This window comes from Pocillopora damicornis, chromosome 4 (assembly GCF_964200805.1).
Source record: "Pocillopora damicornis chromosome 4, jaPocDami1.2, whole genome shotgun sequence".
In the NCBI taxonomy this organism is placed as follows: Eukaryota; Metazoa; Cnidaria; class Anthozoa; order Scleractinia; family Pocilloporidae; genus Pocillopora; species Pocillopora damicornis.
Window position 1 is genome coordinate 27,252,288 of NC_142673.1, and position 19,875 is coordinate 27,272,162.

Below are 19,875 nucleotides of genomic sequence, written 5' to 3' on the forward strand. Positions count from 1 at the left end.
CAATGTCAAAGAATGTGAGGATTAGTATTGGCTCGGAGACATGGTTGATTATAACCATCTTGATCTTCGACGTTGACTGTAAAATTTTTGGCCCTTCGACAACTAACGCTTCAGTTCGTGCTTGTCAGATATCAGTTTCACATTTTCCCTATCTGTCTGCAACGCAACGTTAACTGCTGACAAAGGCACAAACATCACCGGGAACAAGAAGTTTCGAAACTCTGAAGCATTAAAATTAATTACGAGTACGCCTTAATGCATATTACTTAAAAGCAGTCACTGGTTTCAATCTGCTAAGTACAAAAGGTCGTAAACGCAAAGAACCTCAAACTATAAAATTAGATAAAGAAATAATGAGACAATGGCCATATTAAACTGGTTATAACCTCTGCCTTTAGAGTAATTATTCAATTGATTTCTTGCAGGGCAACAGTTTACGAAACGGAAGACCACAAAAAGTTTCGAAACTCTGAAGCATTAATATTAATTATGAGCACGCTTTAATGCAAATTACTTAAAAGCAGTTACTGGTTTCAGTCTGCTAATTACAAAAGTTCATAAACGCTAATGCACCTTAATGTATTAAATAAGATAAAGAAATAAAAAGACAGTACAGATATGACCATATTAAACTGGTTATGCCTTATCCCTTAATTCATTATTTAATTCATTTCATGGACGGGAACAGGTTACGAAATGGAAGACCGTCAAGTTATGAAAGTGCTGTCTTTTCGCCTAAATCATTTCGTATCTAAAAAGATTCCAGCGATTCCAAAGATTTCTTTGATCAATGTTTGGGAACGGTATCAAGTACCTTCAAATTCGATTTTTCGCAACACCACGCATGTTATGAAAGATAAACGAGTTGAAACATAAGCTCTAGTTCTTTGACACTACATTAGCACTGCTCACAGTACTGTTTGGTGATAGATTACTTCCTGTTTATGACTGGTCATTGCTTTTGCTTCGGTTAGGTTTTCGTCACAATAGTCCAAAATAGTTTGGTTTCGAGCCCTTGACAATTGGTTATGAACCTGCGACACATTATCTTGATTACGATAGGTGATAAGGAAGATTCGAAGCAAAGTCAGCAAATGCAAGCAGGAGTTTTAACGGAACGTTTCAACCTCTAGAGGAGTATTACGTTGCAAAAACAGTTAGGACAAGTTGCACGCAGATTTCAAGGTCTTTCCCTCTCGGTAAGCTACAAATTTTGTCTGTATAATGTAATGATAACGATATTTGCCAAATTTTGGTAATACATATATACATACACACAGCTTTTTTACCCATAAGAATCTTTTTTTTTTTTTTATAAGAACAATCATTATCAGGCTGAGGTAAGCCAGAATTTTAAGAAAATGCTCAGAACATACGCAGGCTGAGAATCAGTAAAGAACTTCTTTTTTCGCTCATTTTACTTTTTGTAAAGCCAAATTCAGCAAGAGTTTCAAATAGTTGGTTTGTGAGACATCTTGTTTACGGCATCAAAGCAAGCCGCACAACTAGGTGACAAGCGACTCGATACCACATGACTGCAAACAATGCATTTTGAGAACATGTTAAGGACGTTTTCAGGCTCAACTCACAACAAAGATACAAGGCACGCCTTGCTCCCCCCTCATTACTAAGAGTTCTTTAAGTTGTCGCATTTTCGCGTTATTAAAATTCACACTTGAAATTGATGAAGGGGTACATATTTCACCAGCTCAGACAAAGATCGTAAATCACTCTACAAAGTACCTGATATATCATGAATGGACAAAATATTCGATTGAATAGAAAGCTTATTTCACCACTATTGTAGAGATCCATCCCTCACTTGCTACCTTAAGTTGCTGCAGCTTCAAAAACCAAAAGATCTAGTCGTAAAGAGTATTTAATATAAGTTCCCTACAAAAATTTTGACAAGAGCCACAAATACACCAGCGAAACGAAATGCAAATTTGCCTCTCGACTGAATGGGTACCATAAAAGGGATAGCTCACAACAAGCGCGATAATCTGCACTAGCTGAAAGCTCTTTATTCTTTGCAATTGGAAACTTCACCATTTGGGAACTGCTCAATATTTTCGCACAAGTGTCAACTGGTGTAACTGGCGCTTTTAGAATCTTGGGATCATAATTTCAAGAATCTGCTCAATCGTTACGATGGTATAAATATTTAGAGAAATAATTTATCAGCTCAAATTGTGTAATTTTCTTAATGGATACGTTACGCTCTCTCTCATTAAGGCAATTGACCGCGCCATCTTTCAGCGTACCCGCGTGATAACCCTCGAGAGATGTTGGGAAAATAAGAGAAAACGGTAAACAGATAGAAATTCGTCGATTTCTTTCATCAAACATTAAAATGAGCATGTTTCTTTGTTTCTATGGGTTCATCGGTGCAATAAACACGAAAGGTTTTTGACCAATCAGGGATGGCTCTCGTAGTGCCTCATTTGTTGTATAAATTTTCATAATTTCGAATTCCCCCCGAGAAGGACTGAGGTTTTGGCTGAAAATGAGGATCTTAAACCTACTTTTCCCTATATTCGGCACCTCTAAGAGTTCTCGCAGTTTGTAAAAACTATTTATATGGTAAGGTATTATCTATGGTGCGCTGAAGGCTTCTCAGCAAGAGATCTGTTCAGCCTTATTCATCAATTCTTTTCCAGGCGATATCGAATTCGTTAGACTCACCGTCGGTTTTTTCTTTCTTTTTTTATTTTATTATTATTTTTTTTAATTCTTTAATTTTGGTACAAACCATAAAGAAAACTTACTTTTCAAGTATTTCAGCTAAAAGCTCACCTTTACAGACTTTGGTAAAGTATCTCAAAGAGACTATCAAACCCTCATTTTAAAAGGCCGCATTAAATTCACAATGAACTCCTTTAATTTACAGAGTTTTTTTGCACAGCTGTCGGTTGGGAGACGATGATGATTTTGACGCGACAACCGGGACAAACTATCTCTCTGAGCATGTTACTTTTTGTTATCAGTGGAACATGGGGATATCGCTCTGGAATTGAAATGATTAATGTGACATTCTGTGGTATGTTAGTCTTTTTAAATTTTGGCCGAAAAACTGTTTAGGAAAAAATTACAGAATTATACTAGAAATGGCATGAAAAATGAAAATTGATAACTCCTCTAAGAAAAAAAGAATTGCCGATTTTCTTTTTAGCAGTTGACTAACTACTTCTTCAACTATCTGATATCCGGGTTCCATTACGCCATTTCCATTATTTTTAAATTTACCTCTCCACTGCCAACGGGCTGTTTTACTCAAAACCAGCCGAGAATAAGACTACTCATTTGTCGCAAAAAAACAAAGTTACAATTTAATTTTCCATGCATTGCTTTGTATCTAAGATTTTGGTGGGGCCTGGACTAAAGTAAGTTAGAAGTGTAGGGACTAATGAATGGCATCAACCATTTACTAGTGAAAGACTCAATTGGAAACTAATTTTGTTTTTTTGTAGTCCAAGGTGATGCTCCATTGTTGCATTCTTTTCAGGAAAGTACGATAAGCCTCCAACGTTAAAAGTTTCTCCATGGCCTTTCATTCCTGCTGGAACCCATTTTAATGTTAGCTTAACATTCACACCTGGTAAGTTGAAGTTGTGATGGAGAAGTTAATATTTTTTATTGATTTTAAATTAAAAGTGATATCGTTACAAAAGCAGGAGGAGGGACTTATGAAATTCCACGGCCTGCAGAAAATCCAGTTTGCATAATTACATTTTTTTTGACTCACATGTGAATGAATTATAAACGACCGCAAGAATGATTAAAAACTGCGGATAGCATCTTCCGTGATTAGGCGGTATGAAAACATACCGAAACTGCATATCCTTGCGGCATGCAAGAAAAATTTGAAGACATATGTTAATATCTCGTTTAGACCTAATGTGGGGTCCAATCCACCACTGAGTTTTTTTCGTAGAGTATCGGACGACAGAATCCAATGCTCCAAGGTTTTATTTGTATTCAATTCAGGGAATCAGATTTCCCTACACTGGGAATTCTAACTAGTGCTTGCTTCTAATAGCGGTAGATGTTCTCGAAATATTCTGGCAATACGAACTTATCTCAGACGGCAAGGTGATTTTCAAGAAAATGGACGACATTGTATGCGATGAGGACCCAATCTATTGCAGTTTACCTGCTGGTGGTAAGTTTCCCAATAAGAGAGCTACGAAGAAAAAAAATAAGAAAGAAAATGAGAAAAAAAGAAATGAAGATAAGAAAGAAAGGAAGAAAAAAATGAAAGAAAAAAACGGAAGAAAGGAAGGAAGAAAAAATAAAAAAAAGAGAGGACTAAGAGAGGATTAAGAGACACTTATTTCACTTTGAATTTTCTTAAGCATTTATAATTAAAGCTAATCATCTAATACCCTGCTTTGCAGATTAAATCAAAATTATGGGTTCTAGTTCATAAAATTCCAGCTTAAACCTTAGGAAGCTAATCATACCTGTTTTTCGTACATTTATCCCTGTGATTATAGTCATACATGTATTCCGAGATTGGCATAAATTCAAACAGTTTCTTTTTCCAAATAGTTTTTCAACCGACGGTGTTAAATACATCGAGACATGTTTTAGAATTAAGAATGACGATCTTTACAAATTGCTTTCTTGACCACCTCTAACAGGCAGCTTCGAATGAAAAATAAAACAAACAAAAAATAGCAATGAAAAATTCAGGCAATCTATCCTCATTGATTAATTTTCAATCTTATATATTGCTTTTAGTGCATGTTGTTTCCTATTTTGAATAACCGTTGCTAATTTCTTAGCTTTTTTTTTGTCTTCTAGAAACCAAAGTGTGGGTTCAATCTGGACAGTTGCCGGCCATTCCTCCAGGTTTTAAGGTAATCGATCGATTAGCGTAGCCCAGTCAGCTTACGGGTTTCAGCGCTTGTGATTCCTATCTGATAGCCCCGGCTGCATTTAAGTCTTTCCTCCCTCTCTAGATTTGATCTTGCTTGTCAATCATAACGGTACAGTTTTCGTCCTTTCCTATATGATATTTATGGATCTGTCTCACAAGCGAATGTAATTACATTTTTCAACGAAACTGAAGCCGACTCTCTTGTGAGCACTCGTCCTATTATCACAAATCAGCTTTTCCAAGGATATCAAATTCGTTAGCCACCATCCAGGCCAAAGGATTTTCCGATATTTTGGTTTTATCGACTAAGTTATAAATGAAAATTGGCCATTGTGAAGAGTTCCTAAAGAGTTAGCCCTTCGTTCTGACCTAGGGCTAGGGCTCCATTAAAATGTTTTCCAGTCGAGAATTTTGTCATTTTTGTACGCTCATCTTAATGTTGTCTGGCATCTGTGAGCTTTAGCGTCAGCAGCCATTCTTCCTTATCTTCATTACCATTACATCGACTGCGCACTTTTTGAAAAGGAATCATTACGAATCATGTTGTTGATCATTATCATTATGATTATGACGATTATTATCAAGCCGTGCATAGTTTTATCAGTTCATTCCTAGAAACAAGAGAGGGCCCTAAATCAATGCATGAGTTTACATTCTACGATAATTTATTTATTCTATTTCATTTTGTTCTTCAATCAATTAGAATGGAATCTACAGGGCGAAATTTCAAGTTTTTAATGAAGAGGATATCATGTTTCTCTGTGGTGAGATTGTAGCCAAGGTGAGGTAAGAGACGAACAGGACAAGCAGGAGCCAAGACTCAAGGGAAGCATGAAGGAAAAAATAGGCATGAAAAGACATGCAAAGAGTGGTCTTGCAACCAATGATTCTGTAAACAAAGTTTTAAAATCTAACAAAAATAATTAAAGATAACTCTAGTAACTTTGAGTAAATACATAGATTACGTTTTTGGGGCGAGGGAATCAGCTCATTTGTGAAACAGCCTGATATTTAAAACCGGCGTAGAAAACGGGGAACAATAAGAGGACGGATCAGTTAGCATGAAAAACTATATACTACGGTAAGAATTACTTAGATTTTAATGAGAACGATTGTGCAAGGGAGCAAGCGGAGCAGGTGAGAGCCTTTGAACTCTTCCCTACACACAGCGCTTCCAAGAAACTCATTAGTTAAAACAAAGAGTTTGGTAAAAATGAGATAGGACTGATCTGTTTGTTTTAGTAATCTGTTCTTGTGAGTCGCTTGGTGTATTCAAGACCAGGCCATTGTTCAAAAAACTTCTTGAAATATCAATTATGACAGCGCAGTTCATTGCATACGAGCAAAACTCAAAACCAAAAGAGGCCTATTGTCGCTCTCTATGGTTTTGATTATCTAACGCGTTTTTTTTTCCGCTCAACAAATAAATACTTTTGGGGTTCACCGTGTTTCAAAGCAAAAAATGATTATGTCATGGCAAAAGTATTATCTGGTTTGCGGTATTTTGCCTTTCGTTGCTGGTAATGTAAAGGGGCCACAATAGTCTTCACCATTAGCTGTAAAACAGCCAAAAAATATTATAGCCGAAAGTCGTTAAAAAGTTAACTGCAGAAATGGTTCTTTAATCACAAAGGACGGTAACCAACTGTTGGCCGTAAAATGACCTACAATTTGACATTTAACCGTAAAATCCATCACCCCATTGAGACCTTCATGTCAAAACAGAATGCTATGCACTTTTGAAGTGCCTATGACACGAAGTTCTTTCGCGTAAATATTTAGCTCATCATATGTACAAATCAATTTCGACTGAAGAAAAGTCTCAAAAAACGTGAACGGTCTTTACGGACCCTAAAGTGCTCTTATCTAGTCTTAAAAGTGTCCCGTAGACTGGTAACGAATTAGCGGCTGATGACGTTGAAAACTGTGAAAACTCTCTGTTGACACTTGCAAATCTTTCGCATCTCTTGCAATTTTGTATCAGACAGCGTTGAAATGCTCTCGAAATAATGTACGATAGCAATACATATCTATCTTCAGCAAGCTCCACCGAGAGTTGTGATACATCGTACTCAAGTAGTTGTGAAGAAATGGAAGTTGCGATTACGAAAGGAGAACCTCGTTGTATCACACGAAGATTTCGGCGAAGACTGACAAAGAAGATTTCTAGCCAGCGGTGTTAAGATTAGAACAAAAACTGCCCGTTGCTTAATGTTTAGTTTGTTGCGTTTGTGTTTTGTTTTCTATGGCGAGACCTATGTTAAGAATAGATAACTGTGTTTGTTTCTGTTACCATAACATTTTATTCCTTCGCACTATATGCGGCGAAGGTTCCACTTGGTCAGTGCTCTAGAGTTTCGTTGCTGTGGAGAAATTCCCCCTATTAAACCAAAAGTTAACTTTTGACGAAATAATCACGTGTATCACGAGGCACAATGATTTTCACAGAGACGTCATTGGGTAGTTTCACTGCAAGTTGCTCCTTTCCCCAGAAATTGCAAAGGCAGAGGCTATCGTCGCGATCGACGAGCCGGTCAAACCGAACGGAAAACGAGTGAATTGATAGTAATTTGATTCAAGTCAATCTCAATTAGGGATCATTTTCATTAAAAAAAACTTCTTTAGTTTAAGCGCCTCATTGCCATATGAACCATTCCGCTCAAAGTAAATAACTGACAGCAGTATTATAAATAGATATTTCGTGCGCATCGACTTTAACACGCCACATGGATTCACTACCATCTAATTCAATAAAATTTATCTTTCTTTATTTATCTCGTTGTAGTGCTGTTATCACAATGACATTGCTACTGTGGCTACTTTTAGTTTCTTTAGGACAGGGGGGATTTAATGGGTCGTGGGAAGGATCTTCTGAAGCCTAGGTTAGGAGAATACACAGCCCATTCGAGATAGTGTTTGTCAGTATCCGCCAAAGGTTTCGCAATGTTCAAAAGGATATCGGTCAGCTCAGGAAAGGGCTTGAACTTCATTACGAATGATGAAAATCTGATATTTAAATACGATGGAAACTAGAATTGGTAGGATTTTCATACAATAAAAAAAGCGCAAATGTAGTCATGCAGAAAGACAAGGAGTATGAGTACATCTCAAGCGCGTGAAACAAACAACAATAAGGAGCTTACCATTCTACGCTTGCAAAATGTTAGCCGAAAAGAAAGTTAAAGAATCGTGTTCGTTGTGGGAACAGACTCCTTCATCAGCATTCTTTTTAGCTGAATTCATAGGTTATCTTCCCCTGATTTGACCAGTGGTATGTGTTCTTAACAAGTGTTTTCGAAGCCGGCACCGAGCATAAGGTCGACGATATTAAAAAAATAACATATCCTCAATGTCGACGATCAAAACGCGTCCATTTTGGCCATACAGCTACATCCTTTGGAAAGTAGTGAAATATAAATATTCGGTTAATGTGTATTATTCTTGTAGCTAACACCATTTGGCACTCAGGCCTCGCAATACGTTCGTCCTTTCTTCTAGATTCCACCATAATTGATGACGTTTCTTCACAGTTTTCTACGTCACAGCTATGTGACATGATCGTATAACTGATGATCAAACATTGTATCTTCTTCAATCACCATGTCAGTCATTATCTTGGCATGAGTACTAAGAATCACGAGCACACTCGTGATATACGCCACAATTCGTACTATACGCGTATCACGTGTGTTCAGCGTTTGCGGCTGTTGCGTGGAACAGCTTTCATCGCCCCACCCCTCTCACATGAATCTCCATGTTGATTTTACTTCGCGCGTGAATTTGTCGCTCGTGACACCTCATTATCTTAAACATCTTGGAATACAATGCGATGTTTAACATTAGGCTGAATCCAATGACACTAGAACCAACTCAACACAACAGCTTAATCAGCTTGATCAGCTTGGATAGTTCATGAGGATTGTTCTCATGAATGTAGGATTTCCACTTTTGACTTTTTTTCTCACTTAAAAATATCGTGAGTCCCAGAAAAACGAAACAGTCTCTTTCGGACTCAGAGTGTTCTTTGAAAACTACAGGAGAAAATTTTCATTTTGGCAAGTCACAGAGTTGTACCGCAAGCTGATATTTATCTCATTGATTTTCCTATTTGGGTACAAAAGCCTTCCTCAAATCGGTCTCACAGTTCTGACAGCCAGCGTCTCTTGAGTGTTCTACACCTTACTCCGACCAATCAAGAAGATTACAAACATTTGTCCTGTGGATCCTTTTCTTTAACCTTTGTCTTGGTGCACTTTACTCAAACTGAAATGAGAGTCAAGGAGAGGGAAAGAACAACTCCATCTTTGTAAATGTTCCATTCGTGGTCCTTAACGCCTCTGTATTGTTGCTTGCCATAGGTAAGTCAACATGCTGCTCTGTTTTATTCAATATGCATTTAAGTCATTTGCCAAAAAAATCAAGGAAAGTTACCGTGGATGATGGTGGTTTTCTCAATCCCAAGTTCTTTCGTTTTCCGCACAATGAAAATATTATAATAAAATCATTAAAGGGTAACTGACGCCTAATTCTATCCCCTCCCCCCGCGCCATTTTTTTTTTTTGTCCCAGTACATTCCTCTTAGGTTAAAGAATCCTGAATGAGCAAATAAACGATATAAATAAACAGCTGTAAAAAATATTTTCCCATCATTTTTTCTTCTCAACCATTATCGAGTCTTATACTCAAAGAAATATTTTTTATTCCATGCCGAAAGTATTTGACTTTAGATTTTGTCCAGTGTGTATCACTGGGACCTCAGGCCCATCGGTTCTGGAGTGAACATGACTAAGCGCAAGGTGTTGCCGCTTATTACAGGAGGTCGTAACCCGGTTTCGTGAACGAAACTCTTCTTTCACGTTCCGGAAATGTACAAGAATTATCCTTTTTTCATTTTTTTTTAAAGGAGACTAGTGAGCAGCAGGAAGGAAGACTTCTTGCTGTTGTGACCTTTTTGTTTATTTTTTTGGACGCGTTTTGTCTCTAGCTGAAAGTTTTCCAGGAATGATTACAATTAACATTGAACAGCATGTATAGCACATTCGTGTGCCTAAGTTTGATCAACTTCCAGTGGTAGTGTATAATAACAGAATCATGTCGTAACGCCTTGTGATGAGCGCCACACTCAAGCGTCGTTTCTCATTTGCGACCGGAAACATGATGAAATCAGTCCTGTTCGAAAGGTTACTCGTTTCAAAAATGTACCACTGTCAGCTGAATGAACAGTAAATTACTCACACTCGTTTATCGTAAACAAACCGACAGCCTGAGATAGGAAACCAATAAGTACATGTCATGAGACTGTACCACTCTTAGCCGCGTTGACATTGATAATATGGATGGAAAACAAAAGGATGTAAAACAAAGAAAACGAAAACCAGGGAAGCGCTGTGTACATAATGATGTTTTGTAACCAAAAAAAAAGAGAGAGAGAGAGAGAGAGAGTCAGCCCTTACTAGTTTCCTTAAACCCTGAATGCTGGACAATACATCTGGCTTCTGGCTGCAACTGTTCCACTGTACCATCCTCTATATACATATATATATATATTTTTTTTTTTTACCACATCTACTTCCATGCAGAGGGAGTTTTAGAGGGTGTTTTCTTTCTCCCTTCACATTGAACGGCAGTTTCCAGACTGACACCTTGTAATAAAAAAATCAGTAAAGTAGATTTTTTTTCACGATGTTGAACAGAAAAAATAGGTAGCACAACATGTATGATTAGTTTCACTAGAAGGAACAGTTGTCAGCTATGTGACCTTCACCGTTTGGCAAACGTGGGAGATAACAAACTTTAGGCTATATATGAAACAAGGTGCAAAGACCACAAGTAAACAATAAGTTAATATTAAGAGGATTTCAATACTACATTTACGAATGTTATCTTTTGCTGCTTGGGTTTAAAGTAAAAGCCGAGAAATCTTTAGTCGTTCGCCAAATTCAACAAAGAAAAAATGAAAACCGATTCAATCGCGAGGAAACTTGTATAATCCATCCAATTCAACTCCACAAACGTACATGTTTATATTTTCATTCAGGAAAACCCTAGCTTCAGCTTCGCTCCCATGGTATTCAAGAGTCTACACATTTGGTTTTCATTACTTGCTCGCTCCTACATTTAATGAGCGACTGATTTTCAAAGACTTTATTTGAAAGCGTAAATACGTTCACCATTCTCGCTTTCTTGATTGAGGCGGCCGCGGCGCAGAGGCTCATGATCCTCTTCTGACTCTCGCGCTCTATTTTAGGTTCGTCCTAGCGGTTCAAATCGCAAGGGCCTGATTTTAACAACAGGTTCATGAATCCTTTCATTATGTTCACCTCCATCGAGGCCTCAAAATCCAAATAATAAGACCTCGAAATAAAACTGCTTTCACTCGAACGACTATCCGCCATATTTACTTTGCTTAATGTACACACGTGTGACGTAATGATCAAAATCGAAGCGTTTACGGTGGATGACTTACCAAGCTGGATTTAGGACAGTTTTCCCGGCGAAAAAAGGCACAAAGAGGCATTCGAAGCACCTTGCATATGTTTCAATGTGTTACCTGGGGCATTTAGACGGTATTCCGAAAAAATTACCTTTTAGCCGTCAGTTTTCCTTTAAGTATCCTTATCCAGGTTATTAAGGATATTTGACTCTCTTTATCACTGGCTCACACAATTGTGATCTTAAAACAGATCGCGATGTTTGGTCATTTCTTCCCACAGCTTAACTCTTCCTGTAAGTGGAACTTTGAGACCTTGTTATACTGACAGCTTTTTAGGATGTAGTTTACAAAATGTAGCTATGGAAGCCGCTAGGGAGGGAGAATTTGATTTATTTTCGTTAGTCATCTCCTTTAGTGTTCCAAAATGTGAAAGCATTCCTAGAAAACAGAAAACTGTGAGGTACAGATGGAGTATAATGAATACTGAGATCTTAGAAAAAAAATCCAAATCATTGTACTGACGAAATGTCAACACCCATTCTCAAAACGCTTTTTGGCAAGAGCGAAAACAAAGACAAATTTCAGAAAAAAAAAGGGACACCTTACCGTTTTGAACGCTTTCGTGTAAGATTTTAATTAAATGTACAAGTGTTGAACTCCGTCTTTTCTTCAACTTTAAAGAAAACGGAATTCTACGTGTGAAGTCAGTTTTGAAGTACGTTACCTTCAACCCGATCCAATGTTCCAGCTTCCTTCGCCAAGGAATGATTACAAGAACGGGAACATCCGATGAACTTTCACGCTTCATTGAAGATAGCAACTGAAGAACTTCACCGAAATATTTGTCTTTAAAATCTTTTTCTATGCCTCGTGAAAGATCTCGCTTTGGATAGCTTAAACAATTAGAGCTTTTGTTGAAATCTCTCTGGCTATTGTGAGACTTTTAAACACAATGCGAAATGTTTTTGATTCTTTAATTCAAATTGAGGTAGTAAACGTTGTAAATCATATTAAGTTTGTTTTCAGTTAAAACACTAAATATTTTTTGCTTAATTAAAAAGTAGGATCCCTCGCACCTTCGAGTATATTAGAGTTTGACACATATATATTTAAGCAATAAAGAACTCTTTCTATCAGTTTGCTGGCGTAATGGCTACTGAAGAAATTGTTCAGTTTGAATGTTTTGAATAAATTCCTGATAAACCTTTATTCTTTTGAAGCATGGAAAACCACAAATGGCGTAGCACGTTAAGGAGGCTCCCTAGGGTCGTTGACTTCTTTCACAAAACTCTTCATTTCGATATTTTATGACTCTGACGTGACTAAATTTGTTGATAGCCGCAAATAGTCTCTAGGTCTAGTTAAATATTTCGCTTTAAAGTAGCTTACGTGGTGGCAGAGTTTTAAGGTTACAGATCCAGACATGATCTTCCTCTCTTTTTATTGAGGAATTGGTCTGGTGAACTTTTCCAGTCCATTGCCTAGTTGGCTGATAAACCCAGTGGAAGGTGAATATTTTGCCGCTTTTACAACGAGCTAGATTTTCCCCTTTTGTCTTTACGTCGTCAGCAGTAAAGAAATGGGTTTAGGGATGAATTGAGGAATGCCACAGTCTCGTATAACAGATGACGATACAACGCATCTCTTTCAATCACCAATGTCAGCCAGGGAGGTCGCCTTGACTAACGAATTACAAAACACATAGGCGTCTCGCGTGTTTTTAGCGTTTGCAGCTGTTGCGTGGAACAGCTTTCATTGTAACGTGCGTGAATCTCCATGTTGACTTTATTTTGCGCGTGTGAATTTGTCGTTCGTGAAATGACTTTTTTAACGAATCGGCCATAATAACCACGTAGTTTTCATTAACTGCACAGAGACATCGTGGAATCACGATATATAGTGAACGCTGAACTTCATAGGAATTATTCAAGAAACTTTTTGGTGGATGGATAAAGCCCACATTCTCTCTTTTCCTTTCCAACCAGCACACACCACCGAGTCTCAAGTAAGCTATGCCATGCAACAAATTTAAAATCACTGAAAAGCTCAATGATCTAAAACGATTTGAAAAGCGCATTTATTTTATCAGCAACAAACGGTCGTATGCAGCGAATATGGATGATATTTTGTCACGAAAAGTCTCTTATTTCCTTTGAAACTCAGGACGCGGTGAACTCTAAAAGAATTATCTATTGAGCAGAAAAAAAAAAAAAGCAGCGAAAGTTTAGATAAACAAAACCAAAGACAGCATAGATAGATAGATTTTTGGTTTGAGATTTGCTTTTGTGCAATAAACTTCTCAATGGCTTGGTAGTGAATACGCTATGCAACTCAATAGATCAAATAACTCAAACACACAGATCAGTCCTTTCGTATTTCTATTTACATCTCTGTTGCACTGTCGAACTTTCAAGGGAGCACCGTGTATAGGGAGAGGTTCAGTTCCAGTGTGCTTAGCTAGCTCTCTTGGAAAATCTTGCTTATTCAAATCTATGTAATTTCTGCTACAGTTTACTATTTTTCGCGCGAATTGATCCCCTCTCTTTATTGTTACCTGTTTTTGCTGCGTTGTTTTTTCATTCATGAGTTGATTCCCTCACCTTAAAAATTTAATCTGTGAGTTTACTCAAACTACAGAGCGGAGTTATCTTTAATGATTGTCGTTAGATTTTGAAACCTTATTTTACAATATCAGCGATTGCAAGACGACTTTTTTAATGTCTTCCCCTGCTTAAGCGAATTACTTTCCCCCTTACTTCTTTTCTTTCACTTGAGTCTTGACTCGTGTTCGTCTTCTAGCGTACCTTTCCAACAACTTCACCACAGAGAAACATTATGTTCTTTTCATTAAAAAGTTCAACTCTTCCCTTATAGGTTCGATTCTATAATAGATTGAAGAATAGAATGAAAGCAGAATCTCTTAATTAACGTAGAATGTCAACGCATGCATTTATCCACGACTCTCTCTTGCTCCTCAAAAAGAGCAGATCCAACTAGGACACGCAGTGACAAAGATCACCGTAATCGTAATTATAATGATCATCACCATCATTATTATTTCGTCAAAGCGCACGGTCAATGTGATGAAGAGAGAATGGCAGAGAATGGCTACTGAAATGAGCCTACAAAAATTTCTAAAAAAAGATTACAAAATGCTCGACTGGAAATCATTGAAATGATGAGTGTAAGTTTCCAAAGAAATCATAGCGCTTTGTCGGTGGGGGGGGGGGGGGGGGGGAGAGGTTAACAGGATTATTTGGTTTTAACAAAAGATTTGATGATGTAAACTGGCCACAGTAAAGAGTTTTCATAGCCGATGTTTCAAGCGTTAGTCGTTACTCAGAGAGATAGGCTGACGCTTGAAATGTCAGCTTTAGAAACTCTTCACGGAGGCTCATTCGGAGGTTTGACTCACTTTATAAAACCAATGTATCGGTACATTCTTAGGCCTGGATGGTGGCTAATGAAATTTAAAACCTTAAAAGAGCTGATTTTGGAGCCAATAGGATGAGTGCTTACGAGAGAGTTCGGCTTCAATTTCGTTGAAAAATGTACAAGCGCTCGTAAGGTGCATAAACATCATAACAGAAAGGACGAAAACTACAACGTTATGAGTAACAAACCAGAAGAAATTTAGCGAGGGAGAAAAGACTGAAATGCAGTCGCAGCTGTCAGAAAGGAATCACAAGCACTGAGACCGGTGGGCTGACAGGGCTGCGTCAATTGGTTGATTACCTTAAAAAATGGAGGAATGGGCGGCAACTTTGCAGATCCAACCCACAACTTTGGTTTCTAGAAGACAAAAATAAAAATAAAATACAATAACAAAAATCAGTTAAGGTCAGTCATAATGGGAGACACCGCCAGGAGCAATATATAAGATCGATACAGTAATCAGTAATAATAGATTGCCTGAATATTTTATTGCCATTTTTTTGTATTTTTTTCTCTGTTTTTGCATTCGAAGCTGCCTGTTCGAGATGGTCAAGAGAGCAATTTGGAGAGATTGTAAACATTTTTAATTTCTCAAACACGTCTTGATGTGTCTCAGCTCGCGCCTTCGTCGGTTGAAAAACTATTTGAAAAAAGAAACTATTTGAATTAATACTAATCTCGACAGATGTGCATGATTATGATGACAGGAATATAGGAGAAAACGATCCTCTATAAACAGCTATTAAAGCAAAAGTGTGAGGTTGACATCATTTACTATTTAACTGAAATGATTAATGGGTTTTTCCCAGTTGATGGAAAGAGCCTCCTTGGTTTTAGGCTGGAATTTTTAAAGGGCAGAACCTATAGTTTCGATCTGTTGACCGGAGTACTCGGTAAGCTTTGGAAATATTTGAAAAGGTAAGAAGACCTATGTGTGCAAAAGTTTCTCCTAGTCCCTTTCCCGTTTTTTTTTTCTCTTCCCGTTTTACTTCTTTTTGTTGTTGTTGTTGTTGTTGTTGTTTTTGTTGTTGTTGTTTTTGTTGTTGTTTTGTTGTTGTTTTGTTGTTTTTTGTTTGTTTTCACTCTCTTTTGGAGACTTACCACCAGCAGGTAAGCTGCACAGATCTGGGGAAGAAATGCATACACGGTCGTATCTGTTCCTGAGAACAACCTCACCGTCTACTGAGATCACTTCGTATTGCAAGATCGCCTCCAAAACATTCACCACTATTAGAAGCAAGTATCAGTTAGAAAGCGGCTAGAAGAACCTTGTGTAATAAAGGAAGTAATACAATATGAGCTACATCTGCTGTGCATCGAGGGGTGTTTTCCCCGAGGTCTTAACCCCTTGCTGGCGATCGCTCTCAGCGCTAACCCAAATCTTCTATTCTCAAATCCTGGATCTTCATAGTATCCACCCATAGTCAACTGGATAAGAAAGGGGCTAGAGTTATGGTTTGGTCGTTGACCAAAGAAGAATACTAAAAGTTTTTGTCACGGGTGTACTTCCAAAAGAAAATCTGATTACCCCCACCACCAAAAGGATCAAATCTTGGAGTGTTCTATGAAAACCAACTCGATAGGACCCTACAGTAGGTTAAAACGAGATATGCGTTAGTCTTACATGTCTTACATGCTGGTAGGACTTGTAATTTCTTATTTTATCATTATTTTTTTCATTTTTCTATACTCTATGGATTTGCAACAGCCCGTCTCTCTTAGCCGCCGGGCCCCTTCCCTCTGTTTCTTATAAATTTACCATGTGGACTTTCACGTTTCTAGTAGCACCCCCCCCCCTCCCTTCCAACTAGTCTACTAAGGCCCTCCCCTGAGCGATTCTTTCCCCTCCTTCCCCAAAGCACACTTTCATTTCCGAAAAAAAGGTTGTATTTGAAGTACTCCATTGTTTCACATTCTGAATGTCGAAAGTTTTCAACCATAAAAGTGAATTCAGCACCCCCCCTCCCTTCCAACTAGTCTACTAAGGCCCTCCCCTGAGCGATTCTTTCCCCTCCTTCCCCAAAGCACACTTTCATTTCCGAAAAAAAGGTTGTATTTGAAGTACTCCATTGTTTCACATTCTGAATGTCGAAAGTTTTCAACCATAAAAGTGAATTCAGCTAAAAAAAACCAGAATAAAAACTAAATCAAAGCCCCTCCCCACCTCCGAAAAGCTTCTCTTGTAATTTCCTCCTCCCCCCCCCCTCCCGAAGCCTCGGAATTTCATAAGCCTCTCCTCCATCCCAGTGTTTACAATATCATATTTGATATCTTAATTATTATAATATAATAACTCCTCCGTATTCGATTGACATCAACTTACCAGGTGTAAATGTTACACTCAAATTGACAAGAACACCAGTGGGAATGAAAGATCAATGAGGAACTTTAAACGTTGGAGGCTTATCATACTTTCCTAAAAAAGAATGGAACAATAAAACTTGAATTTCAATGCTATTTTGACGCTTTGGGAAACCCCGCACAAAAGTAAATAATTGCTAAAAGTTTTTAAAACCTTAGACTACAGAGAAACAAGCACAATTTACTGTTCAGTCACTAGTTTTTAAACGGCTGATATGATTCTTATTTCTCCATAGTTTTGGGCCTGGAGTGGAAGATTTTGAGCGGGATCACATGGAAATAGGCAGTAGGTCTAACGAATTCGATATCTTTAGGGAAAAAATTGGTGGATAACGTTGAACCGATGTATTGCTCAAGGTTCGTGAGGTTGAATTTTTCGAAATTTAATAAAACTGCAGTTTTTGAAACTTCGTATTGGGCTCACTCACGAGTCCAAACTGTTTTTGAATCATAGCACGATAAGTCTTTTTTTCGGAACGTCTTTTTTTATCGTTTGCTGTCTGCCATTAATAAGGCACGTTCCAACCACGTAGGAAGGGGCTTGGAATCGAGTAAGCGGAAATGACGCCAGATTCTCAACTCGAAAAACACACATGACTAATTTCAATAGAGCCGCCTACAAGTGCAAACCCTACTAACTTGCAATTCAGGCGGAATCCTAAAGAAAACGGTTGGCTGGCGGTGTGTCGTCTAAGGATATAGCAATGCTGCTGATCTCGAAGGTGGAATTTTAGTGCACGTAAGTCCTATGAACAATTCAAGAGTGACCGCGACAAATAGGCAAGATTGGTGAGAGCGCATCAAGCCAATTTCAGTCCTCTGGGACGATTCACAGTTTGCTCTGAAAATTTCGAAAAATATTGCTTCGAAAGGGGCCATTACGTAGAGGGTTCTCGACGCACGCTTCGTCTAGGCTTTGTACCAACTATTTGGCTCAAAAAACCGCTCAGGAGTCTCCTTCTTCGGGATCTGAGCGAAAACGTAAGAAGGTAAGTAGGCACGTGCTTCTTGTTTACATTACATGCCAGCGCTCTTGAGTTGTATTTGTCATTCTCAAATGCAACCTTTGTACTTGTTTTGCAAGTGTACTTCATTATTTCACTTCATTTCGTGTTACGTTTTAAAATTCACGGTATTTTTTTTTCTCATTTAGGAGATCAGTGACTTACTTTCCCCTATTGGGAACAAGACATAGTCTGTTGATAAAAAAGAACTGGGACATCATTTGTACTATGCTTCTCTAATTATCATAGGTAAAGACGATTACAGTCCGGCTTCAAGTAAGGCTCTAGATCTAGCGAGGATCATTTTGAATTCATGTCACCAAATAATATTTGTATTTTATATACCAGTGCATAAAAAACTATTTGTTAACTATACATCTGTCTCTTAAGAGTTTCTTGCGCAGTAACACTCCACCGATGGCTGGCCCTACGTCATCCGTATTTGTTGTTGATGGTGTTGATGGTGACAATGTAAGTTTTCCTAGTGTTTATAGATGACACTTATATTGAACAATACTGAGAAAGCATTTTTGCTTGCAAACTGAATTGCTCGGGTAGCTGCATCAGATACTTCAATGAGTTTCTTGCATATGGTGACAAGTACACCAAACATAGTATTTACAATGTAGCTGTTGCCAGCCGAAGCTTTTCCATTGAATAAAAAAATATCTGTATCCTGCTTTTAAGCTTTTGATAATATTCATACTTCCCTTGCGAGTAGATTTCTCACCAACTGGCTAAATGACTTCAGCGTCATACTTTCAAGATCAATATTTTCTTTAATAAAATAAAGCACATTTTTGTTGCAGAATGTAACTGGTGTACAGATAGATGGACCTATCTCAGCAAACTTAACAGATGAGAAAAGGGGTAAGTTTCTAAAGAAACTGTGGTGCTGCGTCGGTGGGAGAGTATAGCAGGTAATTTAGTGTTAACAACTGGGTTGAAAACGTAAATTAGCCACCGTAAAGGGTAAAAAAGCTGACGTTTCGAGCGTTAGCCCTTCGTCAGAGCGATTAGAGGAATTGTGGGTTGTGTGTGGATTTATATGTAGAAAGTGGAGCTACGCCATTGGTGGGAATATGGTGACGAGAAAACAGGAATAAATTAGTTGAATGAAAAGCGCTCGTTGATTCCGTGGAGATTAAGGGTGCCGATTTGGAATATAAATTTTTGTTCTAGTGTTTTACGGCTTTCCGAACTGCCTAGATGTAAGGAAAGGCCGCAAACTGCCATATGTTGTTTAGAATGATAAGGAAGATTAAAGTGTCTAGCGACTGGTTTGGGTTTGGATGCGTCCTTGTCATTTCTTTCCACATCGCGAAGGTGTTCTCGGAATCGGTCACCCAGTCGTCTTCCTGTTTCGCCGATGTATAACTTATTGCAATAAGTGCAAGTTATGCAGTAAATAACATTGGTGGAGGTACACGTAAAGTGATGAATGATCTTAATGGATCTTTTGGGTCCCGATATTTTCTCTACGTTATGAATGAAAGGACAAGTTTCAAGTGCGTGTTGGCTGTCCTTAATGTAAGATGGTAGAGTTTTGACGATAGGTGCCATAATTTTGTCTAAATAGCTGGAAATAAGTTCAGTGGGACAACTGCAGGCAGAAACGATGGGTGGACCTGGGTTGTTAGGTTTGTGGATTTTAGGTAAAAAGTAAATACACGAAGTTCTAGGAGTAGTAATGATGAGATTTTTAGCAGTGGCCGGCAATTCTTGTTTAGCTATAAGATCGTTAATCGTATTTTTGACAA

General features: G+C 38.0%; 1 protein-coding gene and 1 long non-coding RNA gene across 3 annotated transcripts; one reads left to right on the forward strand and one right to left on the reverse strand.

Annotated features, from left to right (window-relative positions):
- The first annotated feature begins 1,046 nt into the window (after window positions 1–1,046).
- On the forward strand, window positions 1,047–5,835 carry LOC149047483 (uncharacterized). 2 transcript variants are annotated; one of them, XM_089203546.1, is made up of 6 exons: window positions 1,047–1,199; window positions 2,891–3,040; window positions 3,506–3,598; window positions 4,040–4,162; window positions 4,807–4,862; window positions 5,586–5,835. In XM_089203546.1, the coding sequence occupies exons 2-6, from the start codon at window positions 2,923–2,925 to the stop codon at window positions 5,670–5,672; spliced, it is 477 nt and encodes a 158-aa protein (XP_089059672.1). In that variant the 5' UTR covers window positions 1,047–1,199; window positions 2,891–2,922; the 3' UTR covers window positions 5,673–5,835. The 2 variants fall into 2 exon arrangements, with proteins under 2 accessions (XP_089059672.1, XP_089059673.1); XM_089203547.1 differs by having other exon boundaries at window positions 1,086–1,199; window positions 2,906–3,040.
- A 7,990-nt stretch (window positions 5,836–13,825) lies between these two features.
- Window positions 13,826–15,107, reverse strand: LOC149047484 (uncharacterized). The gene is made up of 2 exons (XR_016185758.1): window positions 15,051–15,107; window positions 13,826–14,197 (listed from the first exon to the last, which is right to left on the reverse strand). It is a non-coding gene; the product is annotated as an uncharacterized LOC149047484 (long non-coding RNA).
- Between the last annotated feature and the right edge of the window lie 4,768 nt (window positions 15,108–19,875).

Bases quoted from the DNA above. Each gene is read 5' to 3' on its own strand.
- LOC149047483 (XM_089203546.1), top strand. From the start codon at position 2,923: ATGATGATTTTGACGCGACAACCGGGACAAACTATCTCTCTGAGCATG. The intron at 3,041-3,505 runs GTATGTTAGTCT...CATTCTTTTCAG, and splicing joins GATTAATGTGACATTCTGTG to GAAAGTACGATAAGCCTCCA. The intron at 3,599-4,039 runs GTAAGTTGAAGT...TGCTTCTAATAG, and splicing joins TAGCTTAACATTCACACCTG to CGGTAGATGTTCTCGAAATA.